The following is an 18020-nucleotide window of genomic DNA, read 5'->3' on the forward strand; positions in this document are numbered from 1 at the left end:
TCAAATGCTTGCCTTTTTTTAATTAAAAAAAAAAAAAAAACTGGAATTTAGGTCTACATTATATCAGAGTCCAACTATTCTGATCTACTCATTTCTTTCTTTAGTACCCTTTTGTTACAGTTTCAGCCGGGCTAGCACATGATTGGCGCGAGAGTATCTCGCCGCGACATAGACTACCCGTCCCCCTTTAATTCATACAGAGTAAAAGACGGTTAGTCTATCTCGCGGCGAGATACTGTCGCGCCAATCATGTGCTCGGTCTACAGTAGGTACACTTTACACGTACTGGCAAAGAGGTTAGTATGACTATGAAATAAATTAAGTTCACACACACAGCTCAAACCTAATACATATATGTTTTCACCTCAGCAGCTCGAACAAGCCTACTTTCGTCACTCCCTGGAGTGAGGAAACTGCGATTTTCCTCACTCCAGGGAGTGAAACAAAGTAGTTTTTTAATTTAGTGAAGGCCATGAACTGCCACTTCATACTTTTATTACTACTTTTTTTTTCTGTATTATTCAGTCTAAATCGAAATTTTTAACCTTTAATATGTTCTCACTACTGAGGTGAAAAATTATGTGTGCAACACGAGAGCAAAGTTATTTTATATCTCGTGTTTTTGAGTCCCTCAAGATTCTAACTTAAAATCACTCGCTTCGCTCGTGATTCAATTATAGAATCTTTCGCTTTCTCGGGACTCTAAATAAACACTCGCAAGAAAAACCAACTTTCCTCTCTTGTTGCACAAATAACTATAGCTCTGTTGATGAAGGCAGAGAGACACGACTACACTGACGGAAGGAACACATCCGCTTTCCACCGCGAAACACGTGTGAACTGACGACAATGTAGTACATTGTCTAGTTAGAGACTAGACGAGGAAACACGAAATACAATATCTTCTTAATATTATCAAAGAGGATATAATAAGATAGAGTGGTACTGTCATAGTACTGTCATCTGTCGCTTTAAATTCACTGCCATTTATCGACATACTTCAAAACTAAAAATGAAGATTTATAAAAATACGTTAAAATGTATTTAAATATGGATAAATTATTTTTTTATTTGCATAAATTATTTTTATATGATTTTGACCCATGTTCTTTCACTGATATGCGTTAAAATTATAAATAACAAACGAAACCGTCAACGCCCTCTATACGATAGTAGGCCAAAACTAGTGGCGCCCTCTGATCGAGAATCAAATTTTCGTGATTTTCGAGGCACGTTTTTTCCTTAGACTGTATCCATCTATTACGGAGTTATATCTATCTTTGATATTATTTTGTGCGAGGAAGCAACTCGATATCGTTTACAAATAGGTATATACCGACAGTTCGTCTATAAAAACAACGGAAGAAAGAATGAGCGTTGTGATACAAACGCAATGAAAATGATATATTAATTTTCCCTTAAATTAAAACGGAACTTTACTCATAGGTATCACGTGCATTTGCCTATATTTTTATTATTTATTTGTCGTGATGCATCGAGAAATGATATATGTTCTTGGTCTCACGCAGTAGAAAAGGAAAAGCGGTAAAGTGTACAGTGAGCTGCGAAATTGCGTGAAATATAAATTATGAATGAATTCATTGATAAAGTCGCCATGCACTTTTACGGCTACATGATAATTTCCTATTTTATATTTTAAATAATTCATTGAAAACCTCATCCTAAATTTTTAGGTATCTTAAAAAATAAAAAAAATAAAAAAATCTTTATTGCCACACCTTAGGAAAAAATCTACAATTTGTAAAAGGATAGCTTCTTTAGACTTAAGTAATTCGATATCCACAGGTCCATCGGCATCATATGAAAACGGGTTTTAAAAGTATCATAAAATCTATAGACGCATTATTATATCCATACCATCAGTAAGTATCAACTGTGACCGTTCCGCCCTCGGCGCAGGCGCCAACTCCATGACAATTGAAGGTTGATCCACGTACATGTCACTGAGTAACGTTTAGCGCAGCACAATCGCAACAGTGGTCGCTAGGATGCATTTTTTATGAGCTAGCTATCAACAGTTTACTTCCATTGTTAAGTATTGAACGCCTATACAAGCCCAAAGGATATTATTGTAAAATGGTTCGGTTTATTTGCTCTTGCGCCGGCACAGACGCCATGACAATTGAAGTTAGATCTACTAGATTCGTCATCTCTCAATGAAGATTTGACGACCGTCAACCGTCTGGCGTAATCGAAAGTGATGTTTTTAGCACATAGGTCGTAAGTTGTAATATTTAGCGGAACACGATTCTTTAACGAAGTAGTTGTGGACAATATGTATTTATGTAGGGTAGTCAGGAAACCTAACTCTTTTCACACAAGGATATTGTGATACTTTGCGCTTAAGTGAGAGAAAATTCGCACCTAAAGCATTTTTCTGTTTTTCAGATGGCGGCCCGCGACGCGATGACCACTCCACCCTCTCTAGATCCAGGTAAGAATCAGGGACCGGCCCGCTATCCCTTATCGGGGTTTTATAAGGGTATTGCATAAGGCTTAACTCACCATACCCTTTGCCAGACGAAACCCTTTGTTTTGGTTTTAAAAACCCTTATATAAAGCTACCACATTTGAGTAATCGGTAGCCCAAATACCCTTACAAAACCTTTATCATCCGCTCACCAACACCTTGCATATTGCTTATAAGGGTTAGCCTTATAAAGGGCTTCCCTTTTAGCATATAAGCGTACTAATTTAAGTCGTCTACCTTGTTCATAAAGCCCACATTACTTCGAATCCGAGCGATCGTCGGCGGCGACGGCGGCGTTCTTTGACTAGGCACGTATTTTCTTTTCTTTTCATACACTACCTTAGATATATACTAATCCTGTCTCTTTCACGCAAAGGGAAACCTTTATAAAAAGCGCTTAAAGATAAGGGTAACCCTTATTAAGAGCTAGCCTTATTTTTGGTTAGCTTTTCGGTAAGGGTTAGTCAAAGGTAAGGGTATGAATAGGCTTGCAGTTCAAAAGGGAAAGTCTTTCAATGTGTTAGCCGTGTTTAAGTGTCACCCATTGAAAGGGTTTTATCGCGGAAAGGGTTGTCCGGTCCCTGGTAAGAATAAGAACAGCTCCTCACACGAACCCGCCACCAAAAAAACCGCTTCCATAAAATATAATTTATATACGCTCTTATTTTAAAATGACATGAAACTTAGCATGTGCCATAATATAAAGAAAATAGAGCGAGAATATACCTAGGTATGTAAAACTTAAGAATCAGATGGCGATTCTGATGTAAAACTTACTCGCTCAAATTTTTGTGCATTACAATTTCGAGCAACGAAAACTAGTATCAGAAAACAGACATAGTATATGTTATTTGGAAATTCATGTAAAAGTTCATGATACTTATTTCTGAATATCATTTTAAAATGAGAGCTCACTTCGATTGTCTGGCGGCGGCTAGGTTCGTGGCGTGGGGCTACTCATGAGATTTACATAAGACTAACCGTCCCAGCCCATTTGTATTCTACGGTCTACCCATTGCAGCCTTATCTCGTTGCAATAACAGGTAATTATCTCGTTCAAGTGCAGTGATGTTCACACGGCGCGCCGCGCGGCGACGGCGCGTAGGCAGACCGAATTAAACGAGCTCGTCGCACGGGCAGAGTTCCCACGTCGCCGCTCAAAGCCTCTTCTTATCAAAAATTATCAAGCACTTTAACCGTTTGCTTGATTTTGAATAATCTAATCTAAGTCTAATGATGGTTTTATTCAGCTGTCTCCAAAGCTGCCAATTTGGCCGGCGAAAATAGTCAAATTGCACACAAAGGAAGCGGTGACCAATTTACTTACTGACAACTCTAACATGTCTTGATAATTGTTTGTCCTTATCAGTCATTTTGACATTTGTGTTTGTGAGAAGTAGACACAGTTTGACAAAGGTTAGCTCAGCTTTATGAACAGCCGGGCTAGCACATGACTGGCGTTACAGTATCTCGCGGCGAGATAGACAGTAGACTACACGTCCCTCTTTTATTAATACAGTTAGAAAAATACGGGTAGTCTATCTCGCGACGAGATACTGTCGCGTCAATCATGTGCTAGGCCTACAGGGGGGTAACTCGTTATTAGTGGAATAAATCCGTTTCTTGTAACTAACAACTATCATACCTATTTTAAGGTGGTCTCTTCGCCTCATTTAGTAAACAACAGTCATTTGTTGCAGCAGGTACTGGGGCGGGTCGGGCGCGGGCGCTGAGCTGTGGGAGGACCCCGACTTCCCGGCCTCGCCTCGTTCTATCGGGGAGCGCGCCTCCGGCCTCACATGGAGGCGGCCACACGTGAGTACCCTACTTAATATTTGAACTTCTGTACAAAAGTTAACTGTTTATCGAGGCTGTACCAAAGAACAGATAACAGCGGAAAGTGCTCCGAGGAATTTTTCGAATCAAAGCCTCTGCCGCTTCATTCTGTCATCGCTCTACACGATAACATGTAACTATCTTCAACACTTAGATGATTGGCAGTCCTCAATTGCGCGTTTCTCCAGAACTTCCTGCCTAACACAGCTAAACTGTGCAATGAACTGTCGTGGAACGAACCTTTAAGAGGCCGTAGTCGATTTTGGAGCAAAAATTTTAAATTGATAGATTTAGTCGTTGAAATTATATACGTTTTGTTACGTAATATCTAAATAACAAGTATTGGTTTCTATTAGCACGTCTTCTCATCTTGCCTTTTAATAATGAGGTCGCAAGCGTGCGTCACTGGTAATATATGAAAAGAAGGGGCAGTTTTTAAAAATTCATCAAAAATGTATGGTGGTAAATTATACAAATTGATGTATAAAAATAGTTTCAACAAATGTTGTAGATTGTTTAAGTATCAAAATTACGTTGAAATTAAGTCGATTTTCAGAGAAATTGTCACTTGTTTTGAAGTAATTTCTGGAGAAAATTGATTTCGTCTAACTTTCATTTACACTACTTCAAAGTCATAATAATAAAAATGTAGTCTGATAAACGTCAAGTACAGGATATGTGTAATACAAAATTACCATGTTTAGCCGTCCAAACTTTACGAAATTTACAAATAATAGCGACAAAATCAGTGCTTTACGCGCGTTTACCTAAACGTCCATCAGAAAAGCAAACATTACTAATTTAGTGAGTCTGTTTTCAACAAATTGATCTGATAAAAGGTAAGATAAGAAGATGCGCTAATACAAACCAGTACTTGTTATTTCAATTAGGTAACAAAAGGTGTACAATTTCACCGACTAAATCTATCAATTTTACATTTTTGCGACTAAAATCGACACCGGCCTCTTAATAAAAGAGCGTATACTCTGGTGTTGCGGGTGTCCATGGGCGGCGATAATCGCTTACCATAAGGCGATTCGTCTTCTCGTCTAATACTGTCTAATAACTCACCAATGTTTGACAGCGAATTACTTTGCTCTTCTAACGCATGAGTCGCTCTCTTTCGTTCATTGGTCTCGGAGCAGTCGTGTGCCGAACAATTGAGCAATACCATTGTGCAGGTACAAGTTGTACGTAGAACCTTGTACCAAAGACGAGTGCTTCCTCGTGGAGCTACTGAACAAACAACGCCTGCGCATCTGTCCCAACAAGGTCGCAGGCGTATAATGTATGTGGGTCACAGAAGATTTGTTCAGTTTACACGACGATTTTCAGTTGCGTAATAATACAATTTATACAATATTACGAGTATTAACTTTTGTTTTGCTGTACAATGTCTTTCAAAATCAATATTACCTACGTTAGTATTAGCTAAAGTCTTCATAATCCTACAATATATGTATACAGGATGGCTAAAAAATAAGTGCATCCCCGTCGCCAGGGAGGTTGTGGGATTATACTGAGTAACTTTTACGATGGGACAAACCCCGAAATCGTGAATTTTTTTTTACCCCCATTGAATGTATGAAACAGGCAAATTTTTTTTTGCGTTTTCGGACCACCACGGGCGGGTGTTTTGCCACCGTGTATAGGAAACGTTTACCTTACATTATCTCGGAAATATATAGGATTTAGGAATTTCTCCGCTTAAAAAAACAGGCCAAGTGCGAGTCGGACTCGCGCACCGAGGGTTCCGTGTATTACATAATTTTAACAATGTATTTTTTATGTGAAACGTGAGTGAAAGGTAAATTGCGGTTTACGATTTATGACGTATTAAAAAAAACTACTTACTAGATCTCATTCAAACCAATTTTCGGTGGAAGCTTGCATTACAGCTTATTTTAGAAGTTACAGGGGGGGCGGGGCAGGGGGCACACATTTTACCACTTTGGAAGTGTCTGTCGCGCAAACTATTCAGTTTAGAAAAAAATGATATTAGAAACCTCAATATTATTTTTGAAGACCTATCCATAGATATCTCACACGTATGGGTTTGATGAAAATTTTTTTTTGAGTTTCAGTTCCAAGTAGGGGAACCCCAAAAATTTATTGTTTTTTTTTTCTATTTTTGTGTGAAAATCTTAATGCGGTTCACAGAATACATCTACTTACCAAGTTTCAACAGTATAGTTCTTATGGTTTCAGAAAAAGTGGCTGTGACATACCGACGGACGGACAGACAGACAGACATGACGAATCTATAAGGGTTCCGTTTTTTGCCATTTGGCTACGGAACCCTAAAAAAGACGTTCTTCGAATTTATACGACAACCTGGTCCTGGTTTTTCAACAACTACTTACTAAAGTAGACGCGCAGTTGACTTCTCAGCTATATGGCCGTAACGTAACGTGGGTCGTGGACTCAAACATGCAAATGCTGTACGGACGATGCGCGCTGTTACAGTGCAGGGTGTTACGCGGTATCGCACAACGCTTCCTATTCGCGATTCTTCGCTAACCGGGGCACCACGTTGACCGTGCGCGCAGCACGCACGCACATCGAAACACAAGTAGCATATCCGCCAACCTGCAGGTTCAGTACGTTCAAGCAGACGTTCAGTACGTTCATCCGCTCGCTCGGCTGCCAATCTTCACCACTTAATGAAACTTTTGGCATGTTACAATGCACTTATCCTAACCTGTAGGTTATGTTATAACCGGGGCTCTGTGGTCTACGACAGCCCTGAGTAGGTACCGCGCGGGCGCCACAAGAATATCGGCGGCGGGACTAATTGTTCCGAAAAGTTGCCCTTGTTATGGTCGTCGTTCGTTATGGTCAGGGGACTCAGGGGTCAGGGGCCACTTTGGATAGGTGTCAGCCATGTCCGCGTCTGGATCTCCTTATGTAGGTATGGGACTATGGGTGGTTATTTTCCATGAGTGAGCGTTTGTGATCCAGTGAGGTCAAAAAGAGCTAGGTGCGCGGGCGCATCGCGCGTGACACACCTTTGCCTCGCAGGAGGTCATTATAATTATTTATCTTTTGTATATCTAATTAGCTTCTTCCCACGTCGTCGCTCAACTGAACACGCTTTTATCTATATTTGTATTGTACAGATCACGTACAAACAGTGTTGTTTGTGTTGTGATTTTTGCGGATTCGTATATACTTATAAACTTTAAAAAGCCTAACTGACATTATGTTAGTACTTAATAGTTTTTGGCTAGACTAGACATAATGTATATTTCTAATGTATATTTCAAAATATATACAACTGTTAATAGCGAATTGGATGTATCAAAAAGCTCAAGAAGCTTCGGCATTACTTGACAGGATACGCGTTATTGTGAATTGTGAATTGAACTAGTATTTCCACGCTTTGAATGTCTCTGATGTCACTTACCTGGTCTATCTGCTTATGAGTATAGTCAGTTAGTCTAGACATATTTACTAATCATCGCAAAGCCGAAGTTACAGAACTGCCGTGTCAGACGTATCTCTGCTATCTTTAGATAGCAGAGATACGCCTAACCAGTGCAAAATGAAACTAGACACTATGCTTTATATAATACCTAAACAAAATTTCAAAAAATGTCTTTAGTTACTGAGATATTTCATGTTTTAAGATAGACGTTTTCGAATTTTTGGACATTGAGTTATGCGTATCTCTTCTAACTCAAGTTAGAATAATTATGCGTAACTCTTCGCAGTTTTTTTATGGCAAACTGGATATCTACTATCTCGAGTTATCATAGTTTCGCGTAACCACACGCAGGTAGTACGGCGATAGGCGGCTCGCGGTGAGGCGGGGGGGCGGAGGGAGCGGCTCGTCGCTCCTTGCCACGTGTATTTGTTTATTTGTGTCGTTTTCAAGCAAAAGGTACCACATTGTCGCTTATCATAAGGACATTCTGACAGGTTTTTCGTATAAAGATACAAGCAATTTTCGTCCTTATGGTAAGCGACAATGTGGTACCTTTTGATTGAAAACGTCACATTTACATTTCATTACGTACATAATATTGACCCGGTTAAGTTAGCGTTCCGGTGTTTTTTTATGTTGTTTGTTCAAAATATGATAAATTAGTCTTTGAAATGAGTTTTTTACGAAGTAAAGCCTTGTTACGAATGTGTAGTGATAGAAATGTGGTAGAAAACAAAGGTTGTGCGACTAATTATCTTAGCTAATCTCACTTTGTAATCATTGCTGAAAACCCTGTGAAAAACTAAACTATTTCGTTTTTTTTAAATCTTAAGATAACCTACATAGGTACTGAACTGTTTATCGTCGTCCGCTGTCTGTCATGAACTAGTCGTCAACTGGTCTTGTGATTGTCATGTCTAATTTTGAATTTAAATGTCGGTCGTTCCAAATGTTCCAATATTCTAAATATGTATGTCAGTCAGCCAGTGTCAGTAGAGGCAAAATATTAGTTTAAACATATATTTGGATCGCTGGAGTGTCTTATTTTGAAATACATAGAAACGTTAATGATTCTGATTCTGAATAAATTTTTTGGAGTAACTGACCTTAATATTTTTACTATATATCTTCTAATACCCACAATAAATTTACACCAAACCTGAACCAAAACCTGAGTTCCACTAGGTACAGCCGGGGTTCATCATCAGCTCTATCTTGGGTACTGCTCTCCCAAGTGCTCATCAAGGCGTGTCGGATGACCAAAACAGCGTTTGCCTACGTTGCACCAAACCTGAGTTCCACTAGGTACTACCAGGGTTCAGCATCAGCTTTATCTTGGGTACTGCTCTCCCAAGTGCTCATTAAGACGTGTTGGATGACCAAAACAGCGTGTGCCTATGTTACACCAAACCTGAGTTCCACTAGGTACAGCCGGGGTTCAGCATCAGCTCTATCTTGGGTACTGCTCTCCCAAGTGCTCATCAAGGCGTGTCGGATGACCAAAACAGCGTTTGCCTACGTTGCACCAAACCTAAGTTCCACTATTAGGTACAGCTCTCCCAAGTGCTCATCAAGGAGTGTCGAATGACCAAAAACAGCGTTTGCCTATGTTACACCAAACCTGAGTTCTAATAGGTACCGCCGGGGTTCAGCATCAGCTCTATCTTGGGTACTGCTCTCCCAAGTGCTCATCAAGGCGTGTCGGATGACCAAAACAGCGTTTGCCTACGTTGCACCAAACCTGAGTTCCACTAGGTACAGCCAGGGTTCAGTATCAGCTCTATCTTAGGTACTGCTCTCCCAGTTGCTCATTAAGACGTGTTAGATGACCAAAACAGCGTGTGCCTATGATACACCAAACCTGAGTTCCACTAGGTACAGCCGGGGTTCAGCATCAGCTCTATCTTGGGTACTGCTCTCCCAAGTGCTCATCAAGGCGTGTCGGATGACCAAAGCAGCGTTTGTCTACGTTGCACCAAACCTGAGTTCCACTAGGTACAGCCAGGGTTCAGCATCAGCTTTATCTTGGGTACTGCTCCCCCAACTACTCATTAAGACGTGTTGGATGACCAAAACAGCGTGTGCCTATGTTGCACCAAACCTGAGTTCCACTAGGTACAGCCAGGGTTCAGCATCAGCTCAGATCTATGTATACTAAACCTTCTCCAAAATGTAACAAACCATTTTTCTGAATACCGCATCAAACTCGGTTCAGCCAAACGCGAGATAATCTCGGACATACGGGTCAAACTGAGAACCTTTTTTTTAAAGCGGTTAAATTTTTTGGAGTAACTGACCTTCTGCCGTTAATTCCGCCTTTTACACTTACTGGGATTAAATATTAAATAAAGTACATACAAACAAACACACACACACACACACACACACACACACACACACACACACACACACACACACACACACACACACACACACACACACACACACACACACACACACACACACACACACACACACACACACACACACACACACACACACACACACACACACACACACACACACACACACACACACACACACACACACACACACACACACACACACATACATACATACATACATACATACATACATACATACATGCATACATGCAATACATGCAAACGCTATTAAACATAAAGCTCTTTCCACCATACGATTGATCTACTTTATAACCAATGATGTAAGGACTGATGGAAATCGGGCTCCTTGTATGTAATGTGAGTTAGCACAATATAAAATGGATTATCTTGTGTAGTCTGGTTACGCGTTTTACTAGGAGCACTAATACAACGAACTCTTACAACTTAAGATAAAAGAACTACGCGTGACCACCTCAATATTCCCCATGCCCTGGTTACACGTTTTACTAGAAGTTGATACAATGTAGTCTTCTAACTTTAGATAAACGAAAACCGCAATAAGCCCGCGAGCCGTGGCCACGCGAAATAGTATGAGCGCTCATACAACGAACTCGTCTAACTTTAAGTTAACATAGTTACGCGCAACCACCAAATGTATGAAACAGTGGTTACGCCAAACTATGTTTATGCGTTTATTTCAAAAACTATGTACTTTTACAAAAAAAAAGTAAAGAAATATTATTCTTCACGTCTATTGAAACACAAAACACATATTAAAAATGACTTAACTCAATAAACTCACGAAATATATGAGTTTATTAGTTTTCACGCTCACCAAAAACTTTAAAGTCGATTTACTCAAAACTATGTTTTTTGAGATAGCAGAGATACGTCTGACACGGCAGAGAAGCTAGATAATTCACATTTGCACATCAGCAGGTTACAGGGACAGTGCAACAAATAGTGATTTTTCAAAATCCGGCCTTTGTATAAGTAAATTTTTTTTACCACAATCAAGAAATCTGATAGCCGCGGACAACAGCAAATAGATAGTTTTGCAAGAAATGAATGGCAGTGCAGTTGCAGTGAGTCGCGGGCGCGGCTCTACTACACGCTCGGTCGCGCTCCGGTGCCGGCGCGCGGCGCGCTAACGGACCCGCGCTTTACCGTGCTTTACCGTGCTGCCATCGGTCATAACACTCACACTCAGCCTCGGCTACACGAACATCACCCCCAGATCAGGTCAAGACCGAATTGTCTACCGTTGCCCCTTACGAGTACGAACGCGAATTTTCTCAGGATTAGAGTTTCCTTTTCTGTGACAAATGGTCAAAAATATGCACAGAAAAATAATGCGTCTATACGGAACTGCCCGTGGAATGCTCCTCAACTGATCTGCGTTGGAGCGCAAACTCTTTAGGAGTATTCCATCTTAGCAAAACCGTATCGTGTGATGCGGAAGGGTCCTGGATTTTCCCCAGGCTACCCCCCCCCCCCCCCCCCCACACAGTCCTACCGCTCTAATTACCCTAGTGTAATAAAAAAAAGTGGCAGAACATTGCAGTAATACTCTCTATTATGTACAAACTTCAGTTTAAAATCACCCAATTCGGATTATGAACGGAATGAAATGAACAGATTAATTGGAAAGTAAAGGACCAGAGTTACTCACAACATGTCAGATTTGAGTTATTCGACGATCTTTGGTACAGTCTGGCATTACTGACAGATCGCGAAATAAAGAGTGTTTGACTGGTTTTAAAATATCGATTGATTTAGAATATATCGTGACGTGAAGTGACTAACGATGTACAGTCAAAACATTTAATTTCAGTACCGTTTCGTACCTTGTCCTGTTCCTGCTAACACTAGCCACAGTGCGGTGCTATCAGTGGTGCTATACTTTCTTGAGGAATGTGAAGAATATAATTATTAAGCAGTTAGTAATAGTCTGTAAGTAACAACCTTCCTGCTCGCGGCCGCGGCCGTGTACTATCTAATAATGCTATAAATTAAGCGAAAGTGAAACTGCTGCATTCCTTGATACTAATTGAAAAGAAATTGTGTTTACACGAATAATAAAAAATTGTATACGCGTTGTTAATGACTTAATGAGTTTAAAGTTTTAACTATGTAAGTATGTACTGCATGTACACTCTTAAATCACCCAGTACTTTTAATACTGATCAAGGAAAGGAATTAACGGTAGTTACATAATAGTGAAACTCAATTCCCTATGAATTAACTAATGAACAGAGTTATTACTAGGTGGTTCTTGAATTGAGTATTTACCGTTAGTAAAATACTTTTGGCAAATTTCGGTGCTAAATCGTTTTAATATAGATACATTGCCAAACTTTGTCATTATAAATACTGTATACTGTTAACTGTATCTTACCACTGAACTTTAATGAACAATCGTTGCACCAGCTTTCAGTCAAAATATATTGAAATAAAAACATACCTACTTGTAAGTTGTAGGTTGTAACCTTACAATAAATAACACACAGGCGCAAGCCGCGCCAAAAAAAAGACATCAACGCGCGAGGAAGATATCACTATATTATTTCGTTCATTTGTCGGTGCACGCGCACGATCCTGATCCTTATGACAATCAAATCTCTCAAGTGTTCAAGTCAAATCGTTTCTGAATACATTTTCTATTAGTACCCTAATAAGTTTACCTAGAAGTACTTTTAGGTTTCCATTTTATTTAGAGAAGGCAAATTGCTAATAAACACGGAATACTATCTCTCTTTGTGCTCGAGATTTGCCAAGCAAATGCCAAGGGTCAATGAACACTTCCAATTCAAGATTCCATTATACTTAGTAATTTGCTATCACGGTATTGTGCGTCAAATATCAAAGTTCAGCATACATTGTAATAGCAACAATTTGAACGGCCCATCGGTGGATTTTATGTCTTTGCCATAAGGTTTAATGTTGGTTAACAGTTAACTGTATCGTATCAAGTCAAGAGGCGGAGTACATGTAGTTTTATTCTATTATTCTATGTATTTTGATTCCTAAGAACATATGATATTTATACTATTTATAGGGCCGGCCGCTGCCACACTGTCAACGATGCCAAGTCTCTGCAAGAAGGACTTGCGGGCTGCATGGCGCAAAGAGGATGGTTTATAACACTCGGGTTAATTAAGAAGATTTGCACCGATCTAGAGTTTATTATTGCGGGCCACATTGGCACATTATTTAACAAAGTCCTGGGGTTGGATTTGTTATTTCCTTTTTTAGTTTTTTATGCAGTTTGCTATTACAAATATATGGGAAATGTGAACCCGCCACATATAATAGCACGTAATATTCGTAATAATGGCTGGTTGCGTGTGCACCAGCCGCTTAACATGCACACGCGCGGCCAACGCACCCCTTTACCTGTTTACGATCCATTCAACATCCTTATTATAAACTATACTATTATTTATAGCCATAAATATTTCTACGGTTAGCACTTCGTTGATTGGCGATTACTTATTTACGATTATAGCTCTTCGATTATGGTAATCTATACATGAAATAGTATATAGTATACCTACCGAGGAATACGTTGCTCTCTAAGAGAGCGTTAGGACGTTTTGAACTTTATAATCTTGTCAGCTAATACTGACAATGTTTCCGATAATTACCTTTATTGATAAAATAAAACTACTATTATATAATCCGTATATCGCGTATATTGAATTTATACTACATCCCGACGTTTCGAACCCTTTACAGCCTTTATATGTATATGCGATATAATCCGTTTTCAGTTTTATTTCATGAGTAACTATCGCGGTAACGCCGGTATCCGAAGACAAAATTACCTTTATTGATGTAAAATCGAGGGAAAAAAATCCTCCCTTAAAGTGGCAATACGTCATTTTTAAATTGTTGGAATATTGATTTCATTTCCGTTAATCAAATTTTAAATTTAAATGATCTAATCACTACTGCCAGTATATGTAACTAACTATAATATAAATTAAAGTTCTTCCTTCTTTCTAGCTTCAACATTTTAATTTTTCGTCCAAATGTTAGTATCCGATTGACATACCTAGTGAAAAACCGAAGATGTAATATGATATGACCAAATAATATTATTTTATAAAACTTGTTTTATTAAAAGAGTTAAAAGACTGAGACCAAGATCTGGAAATCTATTTAAAAAACGATGTCCAATCAAAACTCTCAATCTTTTCAACCCTTATTATTAGTATTAGTTTAGACAAAGAGCTTTATCGCTTTATTAGCGTGGACTTGACGCTTGCTTGATGACAATGTGCGCGAGAGTTCGGAAACAGTGGCGTGAACAGCGCTCGCGCAGCTCTGGGTCGCGGCAACCTCGACGTCTTTGATGCTTTTCTCATTCTAATGTTTCAATGTTTTGTCAAGTTTCTGCCTTTGATGCTTTTCTTATTCCAATGGTTTAGGGTTTTGTAAAGCTTCAAGGGCTCTTCCTTTTAAAACTTTGACGTAGGTAGGTGATAGTATAGGTACTTATCATAAATTATGTTGTGTTTTCTTGCTTGTAGATTGAGTGTGTTCGTCTTACTTTTCACGAGGTTTAGCTACTGTTAAGCATCAGTCGCTTACCAGCTTAATGAGTGGATAATGTGCAGTACCAGTCCAGCCTTGACACCAACAATGATATGAATTGATGACAGTGACTTTTCACCTCCACGTTATACACATAATCGCCATAATTAAGCGCGCAGTATTTTTATGCGATAAAATAAACGCAGCGATGAAATGAACGCATGCGATCAACGGAATGTAGGAAAAAATACATTTTACATTAGATAATCTATCTAATGACACTTTATTGTTTTACGCGGTAAACGCAGCGGTAAGCGTATTGTCATTTTTCCTACATTCGCGTTCAACGCTGCGTTTATCGTATAGAACAACCGCGCGCTTTAGTCTGTGTCAAATTATCAATCTGGCGTGGCTCAGGCCGCTTCTATTATAAGCCATGCTGCCCATGCTAACTACCAAGTAATAGGTACATTGGCTAGCGTCTTTTCTTCAAGATTTATTTTTGCCATGCGTAATGCTGCCGACAAATCTGTGGCCTTAACAAAACTAAGGATGTTGCACTATTCTGTAGCTTTTTTTTGGCAGGCATTAGACGGATGTTATTGACAATTCGACTGTTTACATTAGTGGAAGGCTGCCAGTTGGCCGCTGGGAGTGTTATTGTTCTGTAACCGATGCATATATTATTGATATTGACGATATTGTTGACGCAATCGGCTGCCGTGCGGAATAATCGCCAAGTGAAAGCGATCGTTTTCCCTTGCGATATGGACAGGCATTCATCAACTTCTAAAATAACGCGATTACACTATTTATATGGACTTCAGCAGTGCGTTTGACAAAATAAATCATAGCATCCTAGAGAGAGTTTGTCACTGGGAATATAAACAAGTGGGTTGAATTTTGAATTCTATCTCAGGGGGCGGAAATAATCAGTAGTGGTTCATGGCTACGCTTCAAAACCGTAGGTATGAGCCTAAATCTGGGATTCCACAAGGATCTCACTTTGGTCCTGTCCTTTTTCTAATTGTCATTAATAATATTGGTCAAGATTGACCATTTGGTTGAAGATTGATTGGTTGAGATTGAGATTGACCTCGTAGAGCTGGTAACAGGTAAAGTTTAACAACTGCTAACAGAGAATCTCTTTTAAAGAAAGAGAGATGTCATCGTGTTGCTTAATAAGACTCCGGGCTTATATGTAATGCAACTGCCAAAACTCAGATAAAGGAGTATTCATTAATAATAATATCATCCTTTCGTTGTAGCCGTTGTAGGTACTATGAGAATCGAAACTCATTCATACGCTAGCCAACTTTAACTAGACAATCTTTTTAAATAGCCACTAGTCCTCAAAGTGCCCTCAAATGAATAATTAGATTATTATTTGAAGAGATAAAGTATTTCAAATATTTAATCTGGGTCATTTCCCGTGTTTACGATGCCACATATATGAGTAACGATCCAAGCTTGTTGGTTATATGCCATCGCAACCACATCATATTTCATTGACGTCTATACATGCAAGTAACGTGTATTCAGCGACATTTCACTCCAACTACACTACTCAGCGTCATTTAAAGACTTTCGCGAAACTAAAGAGAAGCGGGTCATAAACTTAGAAATCGTATTTGAATATATACTTGTTGAAACGTAGGGCTTAAAAGCTTAGCAATCACAATGTCCTGTGTGTGTGTGTTAAACAAAAGAAGCTATTAGTCAGTGTTTGTCGAGAAACATTCGCGCTGGACTGGAACTAATACTATAGTTAACAAAGTGCTGGTGAAACGAAAGAGCCAGCATTCAGAGCTCCAATAATCCGAAGTATTCTTTATGCGATTTACGGGTAAATAACGTTAAGTATATCAATTTAGGTTCGAGTTCACCCTTTTCATTTCCAATTTTCTAATTTGCCCTTAATTAAATTAAAACGTGTAAACATTCAATATACAAACTTGTGCGTTAGCTCCCTAAGTTTCTTAAAGTTGATTGTATGTATATTTGATAGTTGTTATTGCTCGAGTTCGCGGAGTCCTCGACTCGTTAGCTCGGGGACACGGTTAGACCAACAGACCCGCGCGTGCGCTTTCTCAGCAAACATCCTTGTGCGCCCGTCGCCGTCGCCGTCGCCGTCGCCACTGACAGTTTACAGAACAGAAGTGATAACGTAAGCACTAAACCGACACCCACATATACCTTACGGATGAACAGTGGCAACTAATACTCATCGAGACCATTCTAAAAGCCCCAAACGCAATTAGGTTGCATTGTTTAATCACAGAATTCCTATAGCCACCTGCCTCCATCATCAGATCAGCTCGATGGTACCATAATATTGCACTGTCACCCGACCCGACTTACATGTTTGCAAATTTTCAGCTTCCTTGGAAACCGGAAAGTGGGTCAAATTTTACTTGCAAGATTCGATTACAGACCCGACACACAGACACACCAACAGACACGGGACAGGTGAAACAAAATAAAAGCTTGTGAAAAGTGAAGCTTGAAAAAAAATCTGTCTTGCAGTTTGGCAGAATAAGTAAATGTAAAATAGGGTTCATTTCGCCAGAATAAATGATTTATTTATTATTTAATTTCTTTTATTCAAAGACATAAGACACCTCAAGAAGTTGTGATAGTGCGCTGCAGAACCCCGGGATAGGGGAATAATTTAATTTTTTTAATGATCCCGGATAATGACACCGGAGGGGTTGTAAGTGCGGTGCCTTTGAGATGGGAGTACGCTCTTTTCTTGAAGGTCGTATCGATTCGCTTAAATATTGACGTCGATATTTGGTGTCCTAAATAATAACATCACGATCACGCCTCTGCCCTCTGCCTCGTCCGCAACGAATCATGAATGAACTGTATTATTAGTGATAATTACACGTAGGCCGTTGAATGATACCCCGCGATAATTTCGCAATCACAGATATACTATTCAATAATAGAATGTGATACCTAGACGCTAGATGCCTATTCGAACTTTGTAATTTGATGTCATTTTGGCATCAGTCGGAGCGCATTTCTATCTCTTCGCACTAATATTATTGGCAGACATCGGGTATTAGGAAGCAAAATGTAATGACATCAGGTAGGGTTTCCTGTATCGATGAACTCAATTATCTATGCTTTTACCATATATGAGATATGAGTCGCTTAACTTCAAACTCGGGTAAATCCAACTGTCAGATTTTGCGATTTTGGTATTGAGAAAAGGTAATAGGGTAGATATTTCCTAAGAGGGTCGAAGTTAAGCGACACATATGTACCTACTACAATATACGCCAGGAAAGTTCCTGCCGCCTGGTAATGGTAACCCTGCTGACGTGCGTGCGCGCATCGGTTGCGCAACATTGTC

At 39.5% G+C, this 18020-nt stretch overlaps 1 protein-coding gene across 2 annotated transcripts in view; it reads left to right on the plus strand.

Moving 5' to 3' along the window:
- LOC134746862 (calpain-A-like) overlaps nt 1-18020 on the plus strand; it is a 47013-nt gene that overhangs the window by 7295 nt on the left and 21698 nt on the right. Inside the window, exons 3-4 of one of the 2 annotated variants that reach the window (XM_063681436.1) lie at nt 2410-2455; nt 4192-4306. In XM_063681436.1, the coding sequence (XP_063537506.1) occupies nt 2410-2455; nt 4192-4306 (161 nt within the window). The remainder of the gene's footprint in view (nt 1-2409; nt 2456-4191; nt 4307-18020) is intronic. The other variant, XM_063681437.1, reaches the window with a different exon arrangement.

This window comes from Cydia strobilella, chromosome 13 (assembly GCF_947568885.1).
Source record: "Cydia strobilella chromosome 13, ilCydStro3.1, whole genome shotgun sequence".
Lineage (NCBI taxonomy): Eukaryota > Metazoa > Arthropoda > Insecta > Lepidoptera > Tortricidae > Cydia > Cydia strobilella.